Raw genomic sequence first — 22,984 nt, forward strand, 5'->3', positions numbered from 1 at the left:
ACTTCCTCAGAGAGGCTGCCCCCAACATAAAGAAGCCCCCTCTTCCCTGTATTCTCTACCTCAGCACAATGCTTGCAAACATTAAAGTGCTTATCACAATCTAGAATTATTTTGTTTGCTTCCCGTCTGTCACCTCTGCTGACCTGTGGCTCTATGAGAGCAGGAGCCACCCTGACTGTGCCACCTATTCCCAGCACCTAGCCTGCCATCTGCTCCATGGTGGGCTCTCAGAATATTTGAGGGGTAGGGAGAGCAGGATGGAAAGGAGGACAGAAGAAAATACTTCTGCCTATGATTACACATATGAAGGTAATATGGTGTAACTTAAAAATAATGGCCTCTGCAAACCATAGTTGCCCAAGTTACAGGAATTACTTATGCAATAACACTGGCATCTTGCCCTGTTCTTTTTTTTTTTTTTTTTTTTTTCTCCTCCAGATATGAAATTGGCTTAAATGAAGAAAATTCTAGATAGGAGTCAGCAAAGACCAGCCTGCTGCCTGTTTTGAAAATAAAGGTTTGCTGGAACACAGCCATGCCTGTTAGTTTATGTACAGCTTTCGTTTTATGTACAGCAGAACTGAGTGAGTACTTACAACAGAAACCATACGATCCCCAAACCCTAGAATATTTGTTATCTGGCTCTTTAAGTAAAGGTTTGCTCAACCCCATTCCAGACCTAAACAACTTGTGTTCCATAGAAAACAAGGATAAATTAGAAACAAGTCCACTCATACAAATTGCTTCTAAATTAAGAATTAGTAGAAAATTTTGTCATCTGCAAATGGCAAAAATCAATGTATTCTGGAAATTAAAATTTCAATACTGATTCTCAGTTCAAAATGCTGACAAGAAAAAAATCTAAAGTATGCATTAATGGGGACAGAGTGGGGAGGGCGGATGATTACTGTCTTGCTCTAAAATTAACTATACAACAGTAGAATTTGTAGAGCATCCCCCTTTGCTCATGTAAAATGATTCAGTTTACAAGTGTTACTTCCCCTCACACTCTTCCAGAACAAATTCAAGTGGGTAGCTACCCCACCTCACAAAGCATATCATATATGGAAACCAACTAAACTACTTCAACTCTCAAGCAGGTAGTTTTACAATATATGTATCAAAACTACTCTCTATAAATAAAGCTGTTGAGATTGGTACTGTCCTTTAAGAGACTTCTGACTACAAAAAGGAGTCAAGTTGTATAGTCTCTCCACGGACGGCAGCAGACTCTGGGCTGAGTTGCTTAACTGCCCTAACTTCACTTTAACATACCTGAAGACTGTGCCACCCCCACTGGCCACAGTGGCTCACTACAGCCATGAGTGGGGGATCCCGTGTGCCTCTCTCCTGCTTTTGCAGGTACGAATCAATCACAGGCCTGATGTATAAAGCCCCAACTCCTCAGCCCCTCATGGCCCTCTCTGGTTTGGCATCAAGCTTCTTTCCTGACTCTGCCTCAAACTATTACTCCTTAATGTACTCAATGCTTCAATGCATGCCAAATCTTTTAGGCACTGTAAAGCTTCTAGCTTTTCATTTATCCAAGTCAAACAGAAATGCCCTCTACTCTCCCCTCCTACCAAGCTTGTTCTTTTTTTTTTTTTTTTTTTTCAGAGTCCTACTCAAACCATGAATCTTAGGCTCAAATTAATCTCTACTTCTTCTCAATAACTTAGTTATACCTGTTATAGCGTTATTATCACTGTCTTATTTTATAATCAGAGAGTAGACATTTGTTCCAGTAACTCCTGTAACTTACTTTCCACTGATTATGATCATTCTGTTTTTGGCGATAGCTGCTCCTATCTCTAGCACCTTCCACGGAGTAGTCTGATAAATGTTGGTTGGCTTAAAAAGACTTGCTGTAATATGCTTTTAAACTCAGCTCTATCCCCTCTGCCTTGCTCTCAAAACCAAAATGAACATACTCTATGGGAAGTCTCAATACAAAAAAGTTAAGAAAAGTCGTTTCATTTAATATCAGGCCTAACAAAGTTCTCAAACACTCCATCTGAAGCATTTACACCATAGAGAGTATAAAAATATAGTGCCAAGAGTGTGTAAGGGCCATGGACAAAGAGAGTTGGTACAGCACAGTAGCCAATACTTAGGAGATTAGTAAACACACAATGCAAAATAAAAACCTACTTAGTAGCTAAAAGCACTTGCATAAAAGAAGTCAAAGCATGCAGACCTCAGAAGAAATCACCATAGGTTCTCCAACAACTGGCAAATCCATAGAAATACAGGTCAGTCTTCCAATAGTACCAGCTACTAGAATTTGTCCAGGCAGTTAAGGCCAGAGGGCGCTTCAAGTAGCTACATAAGCAGAGCAAAGCAAAATTTACCACATTATGACAATTAGTTATTTCCACAACAAGCCATCCTTCATAACTGGTTTAACCCCTTTTTCCCCCTAGATAGAAGAAATTTTTACTATTAGGTAAAAACATATTTTAACTGTCATGATCAAATCGTCAAAATTTAAATCATAGATCTCCTGGTCCTTTCTAAAACAACCACTGAGGGCTAAGATTACTCTTTAGGTTCTCTGTAACATAAGTAAAAGGTAGAATGAACAGATAAAGAAATCAATCTAAGGATACTGGATCATAGGGAAATGAAGAGAGGAATATTCTATTCATTTCTAAGTGTTTAGGCAACTCCTAGAAAGTGTCCACAGGCCAGAGAATTAAAGATGAGGAAGGGAACAGGTGCAGGATATCCCTGCAACTAACTGCTGCACGTGACCCACAGTTTTCAATGAAACAAAATCCAGAATATTAATGTTTGGAGGGTAGGAAAGGATGACAGGATGGACTATGAGAAGACCTACCCTACTTTCTTCTCTTCTTGGTTGTCAGAACAGTCATTTTCACTGTCACACACACACAAATTCTTAAGGTATTCTAGGTTTGTGGATACAGATGAAAATTCCAATCTTTTCTGGGAGAAAAAAAATCTGTATTTTCAAGTTGGAGAAGAAAAGGCAAATAGTCTAGTGAAATATTCTTCTTCTTCAACATTTTTTAGGAAAACTGCTTTTTAAAAAAATAAGAGAGAACAGGGGTACCTGGGTGGCTTAGTTGGTTGAGTGCCTAACTCTTGGTTTTGGCTCAGGTCATGATCTCAGGTCATGATCTCAGGGTTGTGAGATTGAGCCCCGCGTCAGGCTCTGTGCTCGGCAGGGAGTCTACTTGAGATTCTCTCTCCCTTTGCCCCACACCATTCTCCCTCCTAAGCAAATAAATAAATTCTAAAATGAGAGAGAACAAGGGTGCCTGGCTTGCTCAGCTGGTGGAGCATGCAACTCTGGTCTCAGGGTTGTGAGTTTGAGCCCCCTGCTGGGAGTAGAGCTTACTTTTAAAAAAAATTTTTAAATTCAGGACAGCCCGGGTGGCTCAACAGTTTAGCACCGCCTTCAGCCCAGGGCCTGATCCTAGGGTCCTGGGATCGAGTCCCACATCAGACTCCCTGCATGGAGCCTGCTTCTCCCTCTGCCTTGTGTCTCTGCCTCTCTCTCTCTCTCTCTGTCTCTCATGAATAAATAAATAAAATCTAAAAATATATTTTTTTAATTCAAAAAATAGAATAAGAGAATATTTGAAACTAGTGACTACAAGTGAGGGGTAAATGTGACAGAAGGGGTACACCAAAAATTTTTAGCTCTATTGTCATGTTTTATCTCATAACCTGAGAGCTATAAACATAGGTGTTCATTACATTATTCTTTGCCTTTTTGTAGTATTTCATAAAATGTTTGAAAAAATAAAAAGAAAAAATGAATAAAGAAGAATTAAGGAGCAAATTTAATACACTAAGGAAATTCATACAGAGTAAGGCAGCAGCTAATGGCAAGTGGGTTATAACTCAACAGCTCCATTATCCTCTAGTTAATATCTTAAGAGTACCACTTCTATTAAAATAAAAGAAGGAAAAAAAGTTGTACACATTTAGGAAATTCATTTGATTACTTAGGAAAAGAAAACCACAGCAAGCAAATGCTGTGACCTCTGGAAGAGAACACAGTATTTGGCGTGTACAGGGCTGGGAAACTTACCTCCTCTCTTCCTTAGGCTACCGACTATTAAGTGTTAATAAAACCATTTTCTAACTGGTCACTTCCCAAAACGATTGGCATTTGAAATAAGTTAGCACTAGACCTAAAGAGACATTCTATATCCTCACTCTCTCCGAAATATGAAGTTCCACCAGCCATGTCCACTTGATATACCTAGTCAACTGGACTTGGAAGGCAGTGCTTCATTCCTTAAAAAAATAATACTGCTTTTGACCTACCTGGAAGAGGGGTTCTACATAGTCATAAATGAAAATGAAAAGCTAATAATGTATAATTACCTTTAAGAAAAATTAGTATTTCCTACACCTTTAGGGAAACTCCAAGGATTATTAACAACCAGTACTAAAAGAATCTTTCAAGGAGACTAATGACAAAAAAAAAAAAAAAAGAGAGAGAGAAAAAAGCAGAATAGGAACAAGAATTGTAGAGATCTAAAACTTCCCAATGCAATACCAGTAATCACATGTGATTAAATTTATATGTAATCTATATAAAATCTAATACATTTTGAAATTCAGATTTAAAACACTCGTAAAACTGAATACAAAGGAATTTCTGACATGATGTTTCATTGACATGATAAAGAGCATTTATGAAAAACACAAAGCTAAAATCATAGTCAATGAAGACTGAAAACTTTCCCTCTGATAACGAAACAAGGATGCCCACTTCACCACTGTCATTCATCACTGTACTGGAAGTTCTAGCCAGAACAACTGGAAAGGGAGAAGTAAAACCATCTCTATTTGCAGATGAGATGATCCTATGTATAGAAAATACCAAAGAACCTACAAGAAATCTACCAGCGCTAATAAACAAATTGAGTAAAGATGCATGGTACAGGGGATCCCTGGGTGGCGCAGCGGTTTGGCGCCTGCCTTTGGCCCAGGGCACGATCCTGGAGACCCGGGATCGAATCCCACGTCGGGCTCCCGGTGCATGAAGCCTGCTTCTCCCTCTGCCTATGTCTCTGCCTCTCTCTCTCTCTCTCTGTGTATGTGACTATCATAAATAAATAAAAATTAAAAAAAAAAAAAAGATGCACGGTACAAAATCAACAAAAATCAGTTGTGTTTCCACACACCAATAATAAACAACCTGAAAAGGAAATTAAGAAAGCAATTCCATTTACAATAGCATCTAAAAGAATAAAATGCCTTTTAAGCATGAAGGTGAAAGTTTTGTCCAATGAAAATTATAAAAGAAATTAAGAAATAAAAAATGGAAAGACATCTTGTGCTCATAGATAGGAAGACTTCATACTGTTAAGATGTCACTATTACCAAGGTGAACTAAAAATTCAACACAATGTCTACCAAAATTCCAATAGCCTTTTTGGCAGAAATGTAAAAGTCCATCCTCAAATCTATATGGGATTACAAAAGACCTTGAAAAGAAAAGGAAAACTACTCCTAAAAAAAACAAAAAAAACCCAAAACAAAAAACACTTGATAATGAGAACAAAGTTGAAGGACTGACTCACACTTTCTGAATTCAAAAACTTACAGGAATCAAAGTTGCCCGAATCAAAACAGTGTGGGACTGCTTTAAGGATAGATGTGCAGACCAATGGAATAGAATTACCTTTGACAGAAGTGCCAGCCCCTGGGAAAGGACAGTCTCTCCAACAATTGGTGCTGAGACAACTAGATTTCCACATGCAAAAGAATAAAGTTGGACTACTAATCTGACATCATATACAAAAATTAACTCAAAATGGATCAAAGATCTAAGAGATAAACCCTTACAATTCTTAGTAGAAAACACAGTAAATCTTCACAACCACAAATTTGATAATATATTCTTAGATATGACAAGAGCAACAAAAGAAAAAAACCGATACATTGGAACTTCATTAAATTCAAAACCTTTTCAAAGGACATTATCAAGAAAGTGAACAGCCCACATAATGGGAGATAATATTTGCAAATCATGTATCTAATGAAGGTTTAATATCCATAATATATACAGAACTAAAAACTCAACAACAAAAAGACAATCTAATTAAAAGATGGATAATCAACTTGAACAGATATTCCTCCACTGAAGATATACAAATAGCCAATATACACAGGAAAAGATGCTTAACATTATCGGTCATTAGGGAAATACAAATTAAAACTACAAAGAGATACCACTTCATACTTACGAGGATGAATTAAAAAAAAAAAAAAAAGAAGATAATTTAAAGAAAAGAAAAAATCAGAACAAGTGTTGGTGAAGATGTGGAAAAATTATGCATACATCATTGGTGGGCAAAAACGGTGTAACTGCTGTGGAAAATAGTTTGGTGGCTCCTCAAAAAGCTAAACAAAGAATTACCACATGACTCAACAATTCCACTCCTAGACATACACCACAAAGAACTGAAAGCAGAGATTCAAACAAATAGCTGTATGCCAATATTCATTGTAGCACTAATCACAATTGCCAAAGGTGAAAATAACCCAAATGTCAATGAACAGATGAGTGCATAAACAAAATGTGGCATACACATGCAATGGAATAGTATTCAGCCATAAAAAAAGGAATGAAGTTCTGGAAACAAGGATGAACTTGGATGAACCTTGAAAACATTATGGTTAAGGAAAATAATCAAGAAACAAAAGAACTAATATTATGGGATTCCACTTACAAGAAATGTCTAGAATAAGCAAATTCAGAAAGTAGAAGAAAGGAAATCAGAGGCTATAGGAAAGAAGAATGGAGAGGTACTGTTCGATGGGCACAGAGTTTTGGTTTGGTGTGATAAAAATGTTTTGGAAATACAATAGTGGTGATGGTTGCACAATTTTGTTAATGTAATTAGTGCCCATGAACTGTATATTTTAAAAAGGTTAAAATGGGAAGTTCTGTTGGGCATATTTTACCACAATAAGAAAAAGTTAAAATGGCAAATTTTATGTTAATACATTTCACCACAGAAATATTTTTAATCAGCTCCCAAGTTTCACTAGCCATATTTTAAGTGCTCAGTAGCCACATGTGGCTGTGGCTACCAACCACCACATTGCATAGCACAAATAGAGAACATTTGCAACACCACAGAAAATTCTATTAGATAGCACTTATCTAGAAGCTAAAACTACAAGTATCTCTAAATACAAGATAGTTAATAAATGAGAAAAATAGGGAGAAGAAGGCACTCAAATAAAGAGCATGCTCTAGAGGTTGCTGCAGCATTCAGTTGCATTTAAAAATCACAAATAAAAAAAAATAAAAATAAAAATAAAAATCACAAATAAGCAGTAGCTGCATGCTTTTCTGGGCAAAGGAAGACTGTGCAGAGCCAGTACATTCTCCAAAGGTTTTAAGAAGAGTTCTAAAAAAAAAAAAAAAAAAAAAAGGAAGAAGAAGAGTTCTAGAAATAAGAGGAATAGGCAACAAATAAAATAATGCTAAGAAACTGTGACCTGAGTCATAAATAACAGTTCTGGATCTATCGTCTCTGGGTCTTGGTTTCCTCTCATCTATAAAAAACAGGGAGTTCAATTAGAGGTTTTCTAATATCCTCTCGACCTCTTAGGTAAATAAGTCTCAATTCTAAACTTTCTGATCTCCTTGGCATGGAAAGGAAAGAGAAGAAAGAAAGGAAAGGAAAAAGGAAAGGAAAAAGGAAAGGAAAGGAGAAAAGAAAAGAAAAGGAAAAGTAAAGAAAAGAAAAAGAAAGAAAAGAAAAGGAAAAGAAAAGGAAAGAAAGAGAAAGAAAGAAAGAAAGAAAGAAAGAAAGAAAGAAAGAAAGAAAGAAAGAAAGATTGCCTAATTAAATGTTTTTTTAGGATCAGCCTAAAAAGTTAAAAGTAAGACTCAATTGAGTTAGACTCTAGTTGTGCTTAACACCTATTATACACTAGAATCAACTGGGTACTTAAAAAATATGCCAAAGCCTGTGCTTTCACCCCACATAAAGTGTGGGTTTGAGTCTCTGGGGTGGTGCCCCAGAGTATTTTGCTCCCCTAAGTATTTTGATGAAAAATGAGAGTTAAGAACCACTATGGTAGACTATAAGCAATTGCACACTTCAAGCAAGAAAAAAAATAATAGACAACACTTTCCTCTTTCCTTGTCAGGCCACCAAAGCTACATCTACACAGATGGCAACTGACAAGATGGGGGTTATGTATATTAAAAATACAAATCTTCTGAATTTGATTTTTATGATCCAGGAGAATATCTGTCTCAAAAAAGAGCCAAGTAGAAAAGAAATGGTGCTTTACTAAAATAAGAATTTTGTGGGGTTTTTTTAATAAAGATTTTATTTATTCACGAGAGACACAGAGAAAGAGGCAGAAAGAGAGGCAGAGACATAGGCAGAGGGAGAAGTAGGCTCCAGGCAGGGAGCCTGATGTGGGACCTGATCCCAGGACTCCAGGATCACGACCTGAGCCAAAGGAAGATGCTCAACCTCTGAGCCACCCAGATGCCCCTAAAATAAGAATTCTGAAATGAATTTTCATGTATTAAAAAAAAAGCCCATTGTAAAAAGTCTAAATGCTAGGTTTTCTACCTAAAGTTCACAAAAGGAAAAAAAGGAAGACTTCTTACAGGTTTAAAGTTAGTTTTATTTTATTTTATTTTATTTTATTTTATTTTATTTTATTTTATTTTATTTTATATTTCTCAAGAGAGAGTATGTGCATGTGCAAGAGTAAGGGAGGGCAGAGGGAGAGGAAGAAGGAGAGGGGGGAGAGAGGGAGAGGAAAAGAGAGAGGGAGGAAGGAAGGGAGGGAGAGGGAAAGAGAGGGAGAAGGGGAGGGAGAGGGAGAGGGAAAGAGAGGGAGAAGGGGAGGGAGAGGGAGAGAGAGGGGGAGAGAGAGAGAGAAAGAAAGAGAGTCTTAAGCAGGTTCCATGCCCAGCAGAGAGCCCAATGTAGGGCTCAATATCACAACCCTGAGATCATGACCTGAGCCGAAATCAAGACTCAGATGCTTCACCGACTAAGCCACCCAGGTGCTCCTGAAAGTTAGCATTCTAAAAGAGTCAAGCCATCAGGGAGTAGACAGCCATCTGTGAGATAAAACCATAATGATTCATAGGTAGACAAAAGAGTGGGAAGGTAAAGGGAATAACTGTTTCCCAAAGTCACTAATGAAGATGATGTCTAACATTTCCTGGCAGGCTCTAAGTACTTTCCAGATACTATCTCACTGAATTCTCACAGTCACTTTGTGAGGTATTTACCATTAGCATTTTATGTTTAAAGAAACCAGGAGACAGAAGTTAGAAAACGTACTCAAAGTCACACAGCTGGGAGTAAAAGAGGTAGGACCTATAAACCCAGGTAGTCTGATTCCAGAGTATTTGCTCTCCACGAGTATACCCTGCTGTCTGTCTGTCTCTCTCTCCACCACTCTGGTTATCTCTGGAGGCATGAGTGTCTGCTGCTGACCGAAGACAGATAAAGATAGAGAGGAGACAAAAGGAAGAGGGGAATAGAGAAATGCATCACAGTAGTGTGCTTGGGAAGACAGGCTAGAGGATGAGACTCTGAGACATGTAACTGAGGAAAAGGGGAAATAACAAATTTTCCCTCATTTTCTTAGCCTCAACTGTAATGTATATACCACATTTCTAAGACGCAGACATAAGGTGAATGAAACAAAGGACAAAGGAAAAACACTAGTTTTTTAAGAATCTGGGAATGAAGAGCAGTAAATATAGGGAGACAGAACTCTGTACCAATGCAGAAATATTCAGAGGGAAAGAAACAGCTTTGCCTCAGGGGCAGAAGTTTTTCAGTTCAGTAGGAAAGTACTTTTTCTCTAGCAGAAGATAGTTAGAACATGTGGATAGACAACATGAACATCACAGTCACCATGGAAGTATACCCCAAACTGTTAGCAGTAAATTAATTATAAACTCAATGAGAGTTTGCCTAGGTGAAGGGCTGAAACAGCTTTTAGGTCTCTAAGCATGATAGAACACATTCACAGCATAACTGCAGCATCTCTAAAGCTCAACCAAACCCACTATAGGCTAGTCAGATGAATTTTACAAAAATCTTCAAACCTAATTCTAGACACATAAGTCAACATTCTTTCCCACCTGAATGTTTTCCCCAAGTGCAAGTAATGGGACTTCCAACAAAAACCACATTTTGCTGATATTATTTCTAAACCATGAAATGGGCATGCAGCAGATAGGAAAGGACCTAAAATAAAAGGGCTGTGATAAGCCGTAAACTAGATAACAAATCTGGAAGTAAATTAAGGTTTGGCTACATTCTAGGATAAAAACAAAATTGTGCTGGAAAAAAAAAAGGCACACATCAGGATGACCTTATCACTTCTTGTTTTTATTACTTGTTAAACAACAAATATAAAGACAGTCAGCAGGTACATCATTATAGGGACCAAATATAATGTTTTAAACATGCAAACCAAACATATAAGCTAAAGATACCCCTGGTTTATAAATGGGTACCTTGTGCTCATTAAGCGTTGTACAAGCAGACTAAACCAGTCATTGAGATCTGGAGCTTCTCGGGAATATGCTCAGGTTGCAGAACTGCTGTGGGAAGATTAATATAATAAGGGACTCAGTGCAAAAGGATGACGTGAAAGATGTAAAGAGTTCTCTAGCTTATGAAGAATTTTTCCAATTCACACAAGGAAATTGAAGCCTCTCTCTTGACAAGGCAAGATACTCAGCCAGAGGGTAGATCTCGTAACACATATCTGAACCATATAAGCAAGTAACTGAGAGCCTTTCCTAGAGACAGATAAAAGTAATATACTTCCATGGACACTGGAATACAGATAAGAAACAAGAATCCAAAACTTTTTAAAGGATACGGTCTGTACCAGGAAACAACGTTCTTCCAGTCAACAGTTCGGCCATTATGCATCCCACTGACCAAATATCAACTGGTAAAATTAAACAGAAAAGGCATACAATGTCACTACTAACATACTTGACCTGAAAGAAGCTATAACTAGAGGTGAAAAATTATAATATATATTTGAGGTGCAACAATCACACTCTTCTTTATAGAAGTAAGCTTATTAAGACCTGTACCCCACTAAAGGGCTCCATAGGTGGGATGTCAAAACATAGCTAAGGCAAGAGAAACAAGCTGTTTATAAAGGGGCAGAGATCCTTACTGGTAGAAATGGTAGATTCTCCCAAGTATTGTTGAGAGGTTGAAATTATGAACCCACTGTCTTCAGATAGAAGTACTCACAGAATATGTTGGAAATCTAAATAAATAAAAACCCAACTGCTAAATCACAAAGTTTGAAAGCTAGGTATAAAAACACTACTTTCTCTAAGCAAGTGAAATATTTCCTGTCAATTTTAAAAGGATCACTGAGGGGGGGAAAAAAGATATTTCCTCCCATTCCCACCATCTCCACTCCTAAGAATCCCAAATACACCCAACATGGTGACTAATAAGGTGCTCAAAAACCAATAAAAGCAATACCTGTCTGGTTGTAATGCATCCAGTTCAGCATTATCTCAGGAGCCCTGTACCACCTGGTAGCCACATAGCCTGTCATTTCATCATCTGTATGTCGGGCCAGTCCAAAGTCCAAGATCTAAGGAGAGAAGAAAAATCAGGCACTGGAATAGTCAAGCTCCTAAGACTTATAAAGCAGGAGGGGAAAAAACTCAGTGCCTTAGAAAAAGGCAAAACAATATAGCACTTTCATAAACATACTTTCTAGTCCATGCTAAGAATGCATGATAAACACAGCAGGAACTTTAAGAGTGAAATTACAAAAAGCACAACAAAAAATGCTATTCCTAGGCATTTACCCAAGAGCAATGGAAACATACATCCACACCAAGGCTTGCATGTGAATATTCATAGCAGCTATACATAGCCCCAAACCAGAATGGAAGCAAATGTCTATCAACATGTAGATGGATAAACAAATTGTGGCATATTCGTAAAATGAATACTACTCAGCAATAAAAAGAAACGAACTACTGATATAACACAGAGCTTAAAATATTATATTAAGCATAAGTTAGACACATACATACAGAAATACTGTATGATTCCATTAATACAAAATTCCAGAAAAAATAAATCTATTCTATAGAGTCAGTAAGCAGATCAGTGGTTGTCTAAAGCCAGGATTAGGGGTAGAGGGGTGGGGACTGGCTAGGAAGGACCACAAGCCAACTTTCTGAAGTGATAAAGTGTTCTTTATTTTTACTGTGTTTGTGCTTAAATGGATATAAAAATTTTGTCAAGAGTACACTTGAAACATTTTACTGTATTTAATTAAGTTTAAAAGACTGAGTAAAAATGAGAAAAAGAATACTAGAGCTGCTTATTCTCTATAAACTACTTATCTCCTATTTGAATTATTTTCTCTAAGGAAACTAATTTAGTAATTATCTCTTCAGGATTGCTTATTTGATATTCAGGCTATAATTTTCCTTTATTATAACTAATAAATTAAATATTTTAACTTTATTTAAAAATGGAAACAAGACACCTGATGCCACCTTCAATATCCTTTAAAACTTACATAAGTCTGTGGTTCAAGTTTCAAAATCTGATATTCCTAAGAACATGAATTTTCAGATAAAAAGTCATGGTTTTACAAATCCATCTGTTCATTAGTCTGCCTGGTTAGTCAAACATATAATTACACGTTGAAACAAACAATTACCAGTGTCTCTTCATCTCACCTTCAGCTCACAGTCTTCATTCACAGCTAGATTGCTAGGTTTTAGGTCCTAGGAAGTAAGTACAGAGGGGACATGATCAATTTCATGATGCATGGTACGTTGTTTCCCCACAGGTAATGATGAAGATCCAAATATAAAGGTAAGATTTTATCCAGTTATCAGTGATCTCCATCTATAGTCACTATCTATCCTAATTAGCTTTAAATAACTAAAAACTATGTATCTTCTTTCTTTAATCAGTTTAAACTTAGAGCAAAGTTACAATCAATCAACAGTTCAACAGCTAAAGTAAGTGTAGATTAGGATCTTGGCTGAATTCCAGTCCTCTCCACTTTAGTATCCCTCCTCCTCCCCAAATAATTTCATCAAAATCACAATACATTACCCTGTGAATTATGTCAGCTGAATGTATATACTGTGAAAGAGAAAAAAGTCAATTAAATGAAAAAGTCATCTCCAACCTCTATGGTCATATGACATAGTTGAAGTATATTTTTATGAACCAGTAAGAACTGTTAGTATTATATAGTGGGATTAAAAGTGAGAACAAGTATTAACAGTAATCTGTACATTTATCATAACTATGATTTCTATACCATCAACTCTACTCATAGAGTTGAGCTATGAGTTAAACAGAGCTTTCAACTTGTTTTCTGATTGGTTTTGTGGAGTTCAATAAGGACTCAAAGCTGCTAAATGTCAAAGGTGTTTTAATTTTAAAACATTACTTATCTGCCCCTCCCACAAATAAATTAGGCTCCTTGAGGAGGTTTTTAAAGTTTCAACATGACACTAACCAGATATTAGATTATATCAAGAAATTATTACTACTCTTCAGATGTAAGAATGAAGAATCTTGAGCTCTTAGACATACATAGTGAAATATCTATGAGTGGAACAACATTACATCTAGACTTGCTTTAAAATAATTCAGGGCTTGGGGAACACAAAGGAAAGATTGGTCCTATGTTGGAAATTGTGGTCACTGTGTAAACGTAGGGGTTCATTACACTATGATTGTATTTGTGATTCTGTGAGTGTTCGAAATTTTCCATAAGAAAGGTTTTTTCTTTTTTTTCCTCTTCCTTTTCTTAAGCTTTGGAAAGAGGAAGAATATACCTTGAGACCTCGGAGAATTTGGTAGATAAGGAACTGAACATGGTCATCCGTAAGCTTCTGACATTTCACAATGTTGTTCAGATCTGCTCCCATAAGATGGGTCACCAGATACCTAGAAATTAATGGGAGAGTTACACGATAATCCAGGGTCCCTATGAAAGCTCTTATCTTCATAAGGCTTCTAAAAGTTTTTTTTTTTTAAGATTTTATTTATTTACTCATGTGAGACAGAGAGAGAGAGAAATGCAGACACAGGCAGAGGGAGAAGCAGACTCCATGCAGGGAGCCCGATGTGGGACTCGATCCCGGGCCTCCAGGATCACGCCCTGGGCTGAAGGCAGGCGCTAAACCACTGAGCCACCCAGGCTGCCCTAAAAGTTTTAAGAAAAGGCCATCCCTAAAAGGCAACCTACTAAATAGAAGATATTTGCAAACAACATATCTGATAAAGAGTTAGTATCCAAAATATAAAAAGAACTGATACAACTCAATACCCAAAAAACAAATAATCCAATTAAGAAATGGGCAGAAGAGGGGATCCCTGGATGGCTCAGCAGTTTAGTGCCTGCCTTCAGCCCAGGGCATGGTCCTGGAGTCCCGGGATCAAGTCCCACATCAGGCTCCCTGCATGGAGCCTGCTTCTTCCTCTACCTGTGTCTCTATCTCTGTGTGTGTGTCTCTCTCATGAATAAATAAATAAAATCTTAAAAAAAAAAATGGGCAGAAGAGATGAACAGACATTTCTCCAAAGAAGACACACAAATGGCCAACAGACACATGAAAAGATGCTTAATATCACTCATCATTAGGGAAATGCAAATCAAAACTACAATGAGGTATATCACCTCACACCAGTCAGAATGGCTACAATGAAAACAACCAGTGTCGGTGAGGATGTGGAGAAAAACAGAACCTCTTGCACTAATGGTGGGAATGCAAAATGGTGCAGCCACTGTGGAAAATGGTATGGAGGTTCCTCAAAAAATTGAAAATAGAACTACTCTACAACCCAGTAACCACACTATTGGGTATTTACCCCAAAATAAAAAAAGACTAATTCAAAGGGATACATGTAGTACCCCTATGTTTTTTTGTAGCCCTAGTTACAATAGCCAAACTGTGGAAGCAGCCTAAGTGTCCATTGATAAATGAATGGATGAAGATAAAGTATATATGTATATACAATGATATATTACTCAGCCATAAAAAGAACGCAATCTTGCCATTTGCAACAACATGGATGAAGCTAGAGAGTATAATGCTAAGTGAAATAAAGGCAAATATCATATGATCGCACTCATATGTACAACTTAAAAAAGAAAAAATTGAACAAAGGGGGAAAAAAACAGAAAGAGAGAGACAAACCAAGAAACAGATTCTTAACTATGGAGAACAAGCCAAACTATACAAACCAGGTAGGAGGTCGGTGGAGTGATAGGTGAAATAGGTGATGGGGATTAAAGAGTACAGTTATGATGATACACAAAAGAAAAAAAGAAAAGGCCACCCAGTAAGTACCACAGTGATAACTAAACACCTAATAACTACTCATGAGAGGCTCATTTGCAACACCCCTATTGTAATTTTACCACCTCCCATCTATTTTTCGAAAAATTTCTATACTCGTTCCTACTTGATGTATCTTTTCCTAAATTTTCTAAAGAAAAAAAAAGTAAAGATGAAGATAAGAATGATGTATATGTTCATATCAGTTCTTTAAAAAAATTCTGTTGCGTGAGAAATACACAGTGCAACTAAAAATGCACTGCCAAAATAAAGTATCTTGGATTTTCCAATCTATCATTATATTTTCACCTTATTACAAACCAAGTTGTAGAATCTAAAATAGGAGTGTCTTTAAATTTTCAAATTATAATCTCCTTTGTCAGGTTTCACTGGTAAAAGGATATTGTTCACTGACAATATTCCTGCATTTAGTATAAAGGAAGGAGGAACATAAGTAAGTAAGATGGGGCATTCCAGAACCTCTCCTCACAGGTGTGGTGAGATTAGGAATGATTACATTCAAGTCCAACAGGTTCACCATAGATATTCTAGATGCAATGCCTTACCCACTCATTACTGTATTACACACAGTTATGGGAACATAAAAACCAGATCAGTACTAAAAAGGCTGAATTAAAAAAAGCAGGTTAGGTTTTATCTATTGTATAAGAATCACTATTCATTCCTGATGCTGAATAATAATGTATACCAGTTGAGCTATAAAGAATGCTGATTTTATTTCATTTCTATTTTTATTTTTTATAAATTTGGAGGGAAAGAAACCAGGCCAGTAAATTTAAATCTACTATTAATGTATTGTATAAATAAATATGTGTATGACCTCTCTCCACACACTCTTACACACATACACACACACACTATTATTAGTTTCTTTCCTTAAGGAGGAATTGAATTTTTTTTCTGTTTCATAATTTCCTTGTTGGGATGATAACATCAATTTCCAATTTCACAAAGATCAACAGAACTTGGCCTACATGTAAAATTAAGATTTTTAGCATTTCATGTTTTTAAAGCTTGCACAATTATACTGCCTTAAGGAAAGGACAGACTCTAAACCTAACTTAAAGAATAAATTGGATTTTTGAAATGTTTTATAAAGATAATTCTCTTTTAAGAGATGTTCCAAGCTCAATATAACATAACCAAATGCAGTCAGTGCTTATTTTGTGCCAAGCACTCTTTGTTATGCCTGTGTCTCATGTACTCTTCCTGACAAGTCTGAAACGTAAGTCCCATTAGTTTTCCCATTTCATTGATGAGGAAACAGAGGCAGAACAAGGATATGTAACCTGCTCAAGGTTAAAAGAGTGGTAAAGTCAGGGGTTGAATCAGAAAACTGTTTGCTCTCAGGACCATGCATGATCTTAATCACAGCACATATTGCCTCCAATTCTTCTAGTTGACTTCAAATTTAAGTCAAGAGAATGATCTTTTTAAAAAAGTTTCATAAGCGTCACAATAACCAGGGAAGCAGCATCTCCAGATAATTTCCATAATAATTCTCAATACTTACTATCAAAGTTAATCTTTAATGAAAGAAGAAAGCTGGCAAAAGCCTAACAATATTCCATCTTAATCACAGTCACTGAATTTTTTAATACCAACTGACACATATTCTAACAAATATGAGAATGTTGTCAGTATTTCGAAATCAGGATTTCTCCCAGAAGATCTAGTGTAATGGTTGTTATATCCATAATATCAATTACGACAAATTGCAAGGCTCAGGTTGAGGAAGAGAGAATCCAATTTCTATTTTGTCAGTTTGTTTTGCAAATAATTACATTTTATGACTTTAAAAAATAATTTTAAAGAGAAAAAGTAGAGAAAGAAAACATTATTCTAGATGATTCCACATAGAATCTATCTTAATTTGTCATGAAATAAAACCAAAAAATCATAACTACTATGTGCTAGTTCACAAAGATGTTAAGCGGTATTACCAATGCAACCATAGTAATTTCCAGTATAGCTATTGTGTTTAAATGGTTACCAGTGACTTAAGAAATCCTACACAAACAGAAGGCCACTGACTGCCCAATCTGAGAGAGAAAGAGCTTATGCTTTGAATTAGGATATTCCACTACTGTCCCCATCAGAGACCACATCCATTTTATCACTAAAATTACCAGACAGAAGGTGAAACTCAAAACATTATGTAAATATATAAGATTAATTAGTCTAAGTAGTAATAACTAACAAGCACTGATGCCAGGCTACAATTAGGTAAAGTGAAAAGCATTATTTGTGGCAGAAGTGTCTTGCAGAAACTAACCTCATCACTGTGTATTGTTTCCATGAACCTCAAAGACCAATCTACAACAACCAATTGTCAAATTCCAATTCATGGTATAAAGGAAGGTTTCCAAAAATAAGTCTTCCAACAGTGGACAAAAGCAAGCATCATGCAAAGTTACTGAATGTTTATGAAAATGGTATAAACTTTTAAATAAACAAGAGAGTGAAAGGAAAATGTAGATGAGCACATTTTAAATAAGTCAATTCCAAAAGGAGCATTAATGGATAACTGCATAATTTCTACAGCATTTGTCCTTGCACATTTAATTACATTTTAGTAAAGATACAACTACTATTGTCAGTGTTCCTAACACCTCAAATAAATTAATGGAGGTTTGGCTTGGGAACAGCTGGAATGCTATCTAGTTCCCCAATCTTTTTTTTCCTCCTTGTTTATTTTTAAGCTAGAAAGAAAAATCAAATGTTGAACAATTATGATGGACTTTTTGTATACCACAGATTTGGGACCCAAGCCTAGTCATGATTCTAAAATACCTAGTTTCTTCAACTCTAGTTGGACAAAGAAATATATTGAGAGTTTTCTTCCAGAAAAGGAACATTTGATAATATATAAAAAAAAACAAAACATTTATTTGGGGGTAAGAGAGAGATTTTTCTCAAATAACAAGATGAGTTATAGCTACCCTATTTCAATAACTTATAATTTAGCCAGTCACAAAGAATGAGGACTATAATAACCATTTTTCTCCTTAAGTGAGAAGCTGGGACACAAGTGGTATGGAGTAGAAAAAATATGATAAATCTTAAAAATTCAAATGACGATTTCCTTTTGGCTAGAGAGTGAGAAAAGAGATACTACACAAACTCCAATTGTGCAGTCTGTAAAGACAGTGATAAAGTAACTACTTCACAGATGAAGATAGACAACGTGCTCTTGGACCAATACAAGGGAACCTCCCGCATGTAAGAGGGAAAGGAAAGAACATATTTTTAGCATAATATGTAGTTGCATTTACACCTAAAGAAAGGCTCTCAAAATGAATATTTGAGCAGTTCACCATGGTAACTTTAACGAGTCTACATTTCAGCTTTGTGTCCTCAACACCCTCTATCTACAGCTAGCACGCACACAGCGTTGCCAGCCATGTCCACAAATTCCTGATGTCCCAGCTGAGTGCAAAACGCCTCCAGCTTGACAGTGATTAACCATATCCAGAAGCCTCTGGATGAGGTCTGAAAGGCAACAGGACTGATGCTGCTGATAAGAGGCCTCTTGTTGGACTGGAGACCAGGAGCCCAAATAATGTCCAGAAGAAAAAATCCACTGGTGTGTCAGCCAAGCAGGATGCTTGGCCATTCAGCTTCATCCTTCCTCCCCGCTGAATTGTTCTGAGGGCTTCCCACCACAGCTGCAGGCCACTAGACCAGATAGATGATGTAGGGACAGAATGACCAGGCTAATGATGGCAAAGAATATCAGGATGAAAATATCCGGCATAATGGGGTCCTTAGCTGAGGAGGTCTCTGGATTCTGGGCAAATGTGAGCTGTGAACACAGAGGCTGCAGCCAATGGAAACAAATGACTCCCTCTTTTCCCTGCCCTAGTTCTCTTATCTTTAAAAATATATTAAGTAGGGGCCCCTGAGTGGCACAGTCGGTTAAGTGTTGGACTCTTGGTTTCAGCTCAGGTCTTGATCTCAGAATCCTGCCCCATGTCAGGCTCTGCACTCATGAGAAAAAAAAAAAAACTGCTTTAGATATTCTCTGCCCTTCTCCTTTTGCCCTCCATCTCAATTAATTAATTAATTAAAAAGTAATTAAGTATGTAGGACTTTATTACTCTAAAACTGAAAAGACAATTACATGGCCTAATACAAATCTCGTTTTTCACTTTTCTTATGAAGACCGTCTCCTTTAAATTTAATCAAATGTAAGGAGCATAAATCATTTCTCAAAGTGATTCATAAGTAAAATCTACTGTACAAGCAAAAAAGGCACAATTCTACAATAAATGGTTTCAGTACTCTAGACAGCACTCCATCCTAGAGCTTCATTTATTAAGCACTTCTTGGACAACACCCAATTGTCAAGATTCTTTCCCTACCACCTTTCTTTTTAAAGCATTATACAGAAAAAAACCAATGTAGGAAAAAAAGTCTCTTCTATGTCTATAGATTGACATGTTTACTACTGTCACACCTATTTGATCAAGCAATGATCAAAAGACAAAAACATTTCCATATTTAAACAAAGTATTTAAAATAATCGCAGAGATTAATAGTTTGTAACCACAAGCCGCTGAAATGCATCCAATGATCCTTGGGACTTTGCTACAGTCTATTTGCAACACAGCAACAGAGTAATTCTTTAAAAATAAATAAAATTCTTTAAAGAAAATCAGATCGTGTCACTTCTCTCCTCAAAAAACTTCCCTTTTCATTTAGAATAAAGATAAAAATCCCTTCAATGGCCAATAAAGCCTTATTACATAATCCAGTACCCTGTCCCCAGTTATCTCTCTGATCTCATCATCCACTTCTCTCCCTGCTCCGTTCTCATTTAGCTCCATACTGGCCTCCATGCTCCAGGCACACAGACCCCCTGCTGCAATTCCAATTCAGCAGTCTTCCACCTCAGGACTTTTGCATTCCTCGTTTCTTCTGCTTGGAATGCACTTCTGCCTAGAACGCTCTTCCCCCCCAGATATCTGTGGGTCTAATTCTTCTATTCCTTCAAATGTCTGCTCCAAAATTCACCTTCTCAATGAGGCCTATCCTTGGCCACCCATTTAAAACTGCATCTCACCCCCTGCTCTCACACTCCTAATTCCCCTTCCTTACTTTACCTTTTCTTTTTTCGTCCATAGCATTATTGCCTGTTAATATACTATCTAACTTTTTAAATGCTCAATGCTTATTGTTATCTATCTGTACAACGCTCAAGGGGACAAAATTCTTTGTCCTTTAAAGGAACTAGAATGGTGTCTGGTAGATAGTAACCACTCAATTACTACTGAATGTAATCGAATGACCCAGGACAATTCAAATAGAATTACTAGTAAGACCGAGCAAGAGAATTTTATTGAAATATACCAACGCGGGATCCCTGGGTGGCTCAGTGGTTTGGTGCCTGCCTTTGGTCCAGGGCATGATGCTGGAGACCCAAGATCGAGTCCCACATCAGGCTCCTGCATGGGGCCTGCTTCTCCCTCTGCCTGTGTTTCTGCCTCTCTCTCTCGCTGTGTCTGTCATGATAAATAAATAAAATCTTAAAAAAAAAAAAAGAAATATACCAACGATCTCATCTGGTCAGCAGACCAGACAGTTCTAATGTAAGAAGTAAAGGCACCATTTAGCACCCAGGTAGACAGATTATTTCACAACAAACTATTCTCATTTGAAACAAAGATTACTGAGAGGTGGTGCCTTCTAAATTACCTGCATTAACCAAACTAGACTCAATCTTCTACTATATGGTCTACATTACAGGATAAAAACAAAAAAGCTAGTTGAAAGAGAATGCACTGAGTGTACTACAGAAAAATTAGGTCATCAACCAGTTATAAACAAGACAGCACAAGGTCATTTCTTCAATCACTCCACCAACAAATATTAACTGTTGAGCACTGGGGATGCCATGACGAAAAAGATGAAAGGAAGGCATATACAAATAGAAAATCATAATAGAGCATGATTAGAACTATTAAAGGGAACATCAAGGTGCTAGAGAACATAGAGGAGAGGGCCCCAACCCAGACTTAGGAAGGAGTTAATGAGGGAAAGATGGCTCGAAATCACCTCATCTGACAAAAAAGAGGCATCTTACTGACATGTCAGACAAAAACTCAATGGTATTTTCTTAAAGGATTTGTAATTTATTCAGTTTTCAAGTGTAAGCCAGGGAAGGCATCTACAAGGAGCCTCACCTCCTTCATCTTTCTCCTAGACTACTTCTCTTCTATTACCTATCTTGGGCACTCAGCCTATTTTCAAAGAATAAAAGTATTTCTATAAGCCCAAACAAGACTGGGTATTTCTTTCACAGCTATGGAAGAAAGCATTATTTCCAAGTAGATAATGCTTATTTGCTAATTTAGTACACACTTTTTATCCAAATATAGAAGAAAAATCAATGATTATCTACTCCTTTAATATTCTCCATTCAATGCTAATCTCTTTTTCTGTACACTTTACACGTTTCCTTCATTTCTTCGGGATAAATTTCAACTATGTCCCATCCATAGTTATCTGTTTCTTCAAATATAGTTATTACCTTCTACAGAGGCTTTCCTCCACTAAATTTCTTTCACATTCTGATATCACTGAATACCCTATGTGTTGCCTCAACATTACAAATTTGACTTGATCGTTAGTTGTTTTAGGCAAACAATTATGCTTTCTCTCATGAAAAACAGGTACCACATTGCAACTGGAATGCCTTTCGTTTTGACAGCTTACATAGAACCGATCACAGTATTTACTCAATAAGAAGTGTTAGCAGACTTTCAAATAATAATCGTAGCCCTGGATCAAGGAAAATGTGATCAGAAATAGATTTAGCCAAAGACACAGTAACAAACATAGGATGTTAAAATATGCTAAGAACAGAGTGGAGTGAGGAGCAGACACTGACAGTGGAGGCAGATTGTAGCTATGGTGGTGAGGGGGAAAGAGCTTGTGGTAAAGAGACCTTTGAGGAGAGTCCTGAAAGAAATGGAGGAGCCAGTCAAATGGATATGGCAGGGAGTATTCAGGCCCATGTTTGAAACCGGGGCAAAGGTCCTACTGAAAATGTAGATGTCTGTACTCAAGGAAGAACAAAGCCGCCAGAGTGGCTAGAATGTAGAGAACGAGTGGAAAGAACATAGATGAGATCAGAGAGTGCACAGGAACAAATCATGTAGGATCTTCCAGAACTGACCACCCTGTCTTTTGTTTGGTTATTTAAAATATTCTTTTCTCTCATTAGGAGTCTCACCTCTATTATTAGGGATCATGTTTACATCCCCCAGAGACTAGTCCTATGCCCAGTATAGGATGAGTATTCAAATATTGAATGAAGTCGGGTTAAATGTAAATCCAGAAACTCCCTTTACCTATTCGGTATGCTTAGCAACTTTTATACTGACAAAAAAAGGCTGCTTATTGGTTATACGATCATTTTTATCAATTGTAACCCTAAACTAGGTGATACTCTGCCCACTGGTTTCCACTAAAACAATGGCTGCTGACCAACCATATAGTAAGGTCTTCTGCTAGATCATAGAAGAATCTAAAACCATATTTTCGTTTCCTTCTTCAAGAACTAAGGAGAGAGAAGCAACTCAGGTATGAGAAACCTGCAATATG

General features: G+C 36.9%; 1 protein-coding gene across 3 annotated transcripts in view; it reads right to left on the minus strand.

Moving 5' to 3' along the window:
• Nucleotides 1-22,984, minus strand: part of MAPK14 (mitogen-activated protein kinase 14) — a 75,859-nt gene that overhangs the window by 14,967 nt on the left and 37,908 nt on the right. For all 3 annotated transcript variants that reach the window (XM_077904277.1, XM_077904276.1, XM_077904278.1), the window contains exons 4-8: nucleotides 13,850-13,961; nucleotides 13,116-13,145; nucleotides 12,731-12,778; nucleotides 11,508-11,622; nucleotides 10,879-10,950 (exon numbers count right to left, since the gene is read on the minus strand). In XM_077904277.1, coding sequence (XP_077760403.1) covers nucleotides 10,879-10,950; nucleotides 11,508-11,622; nucleotides 12,731-12,778; nucleotides 13,116-13,145; nucleotides 13,850-13,961 — 377 coding nt within the window. The remainder of the gene's footprint in view (nucleotides 1-10,878; nucleotides 10,951-11,507; nucleotides 11,623-12,730; nucleotides 12,779-13,115; nucleotides 13,146-13,849; nucleotides 13,962-22,984) is intronic.

The sequence above is a fragment of the Canis aureus genome, chromosome 7 (assembly GCF_053574225.1).
Source record: "Canis aureus isolate CA01 chromosome 7, VMU_Caureus_v.1.0, whole genome shotgun sequence".
In the NCBI taxonomy this organism is placed as follows: domain Eukaryota; kingdom Metazoa; phylum Chordata; class Mammalia; order Carnivora; family Canidae; genus Canis; species Canis aureus.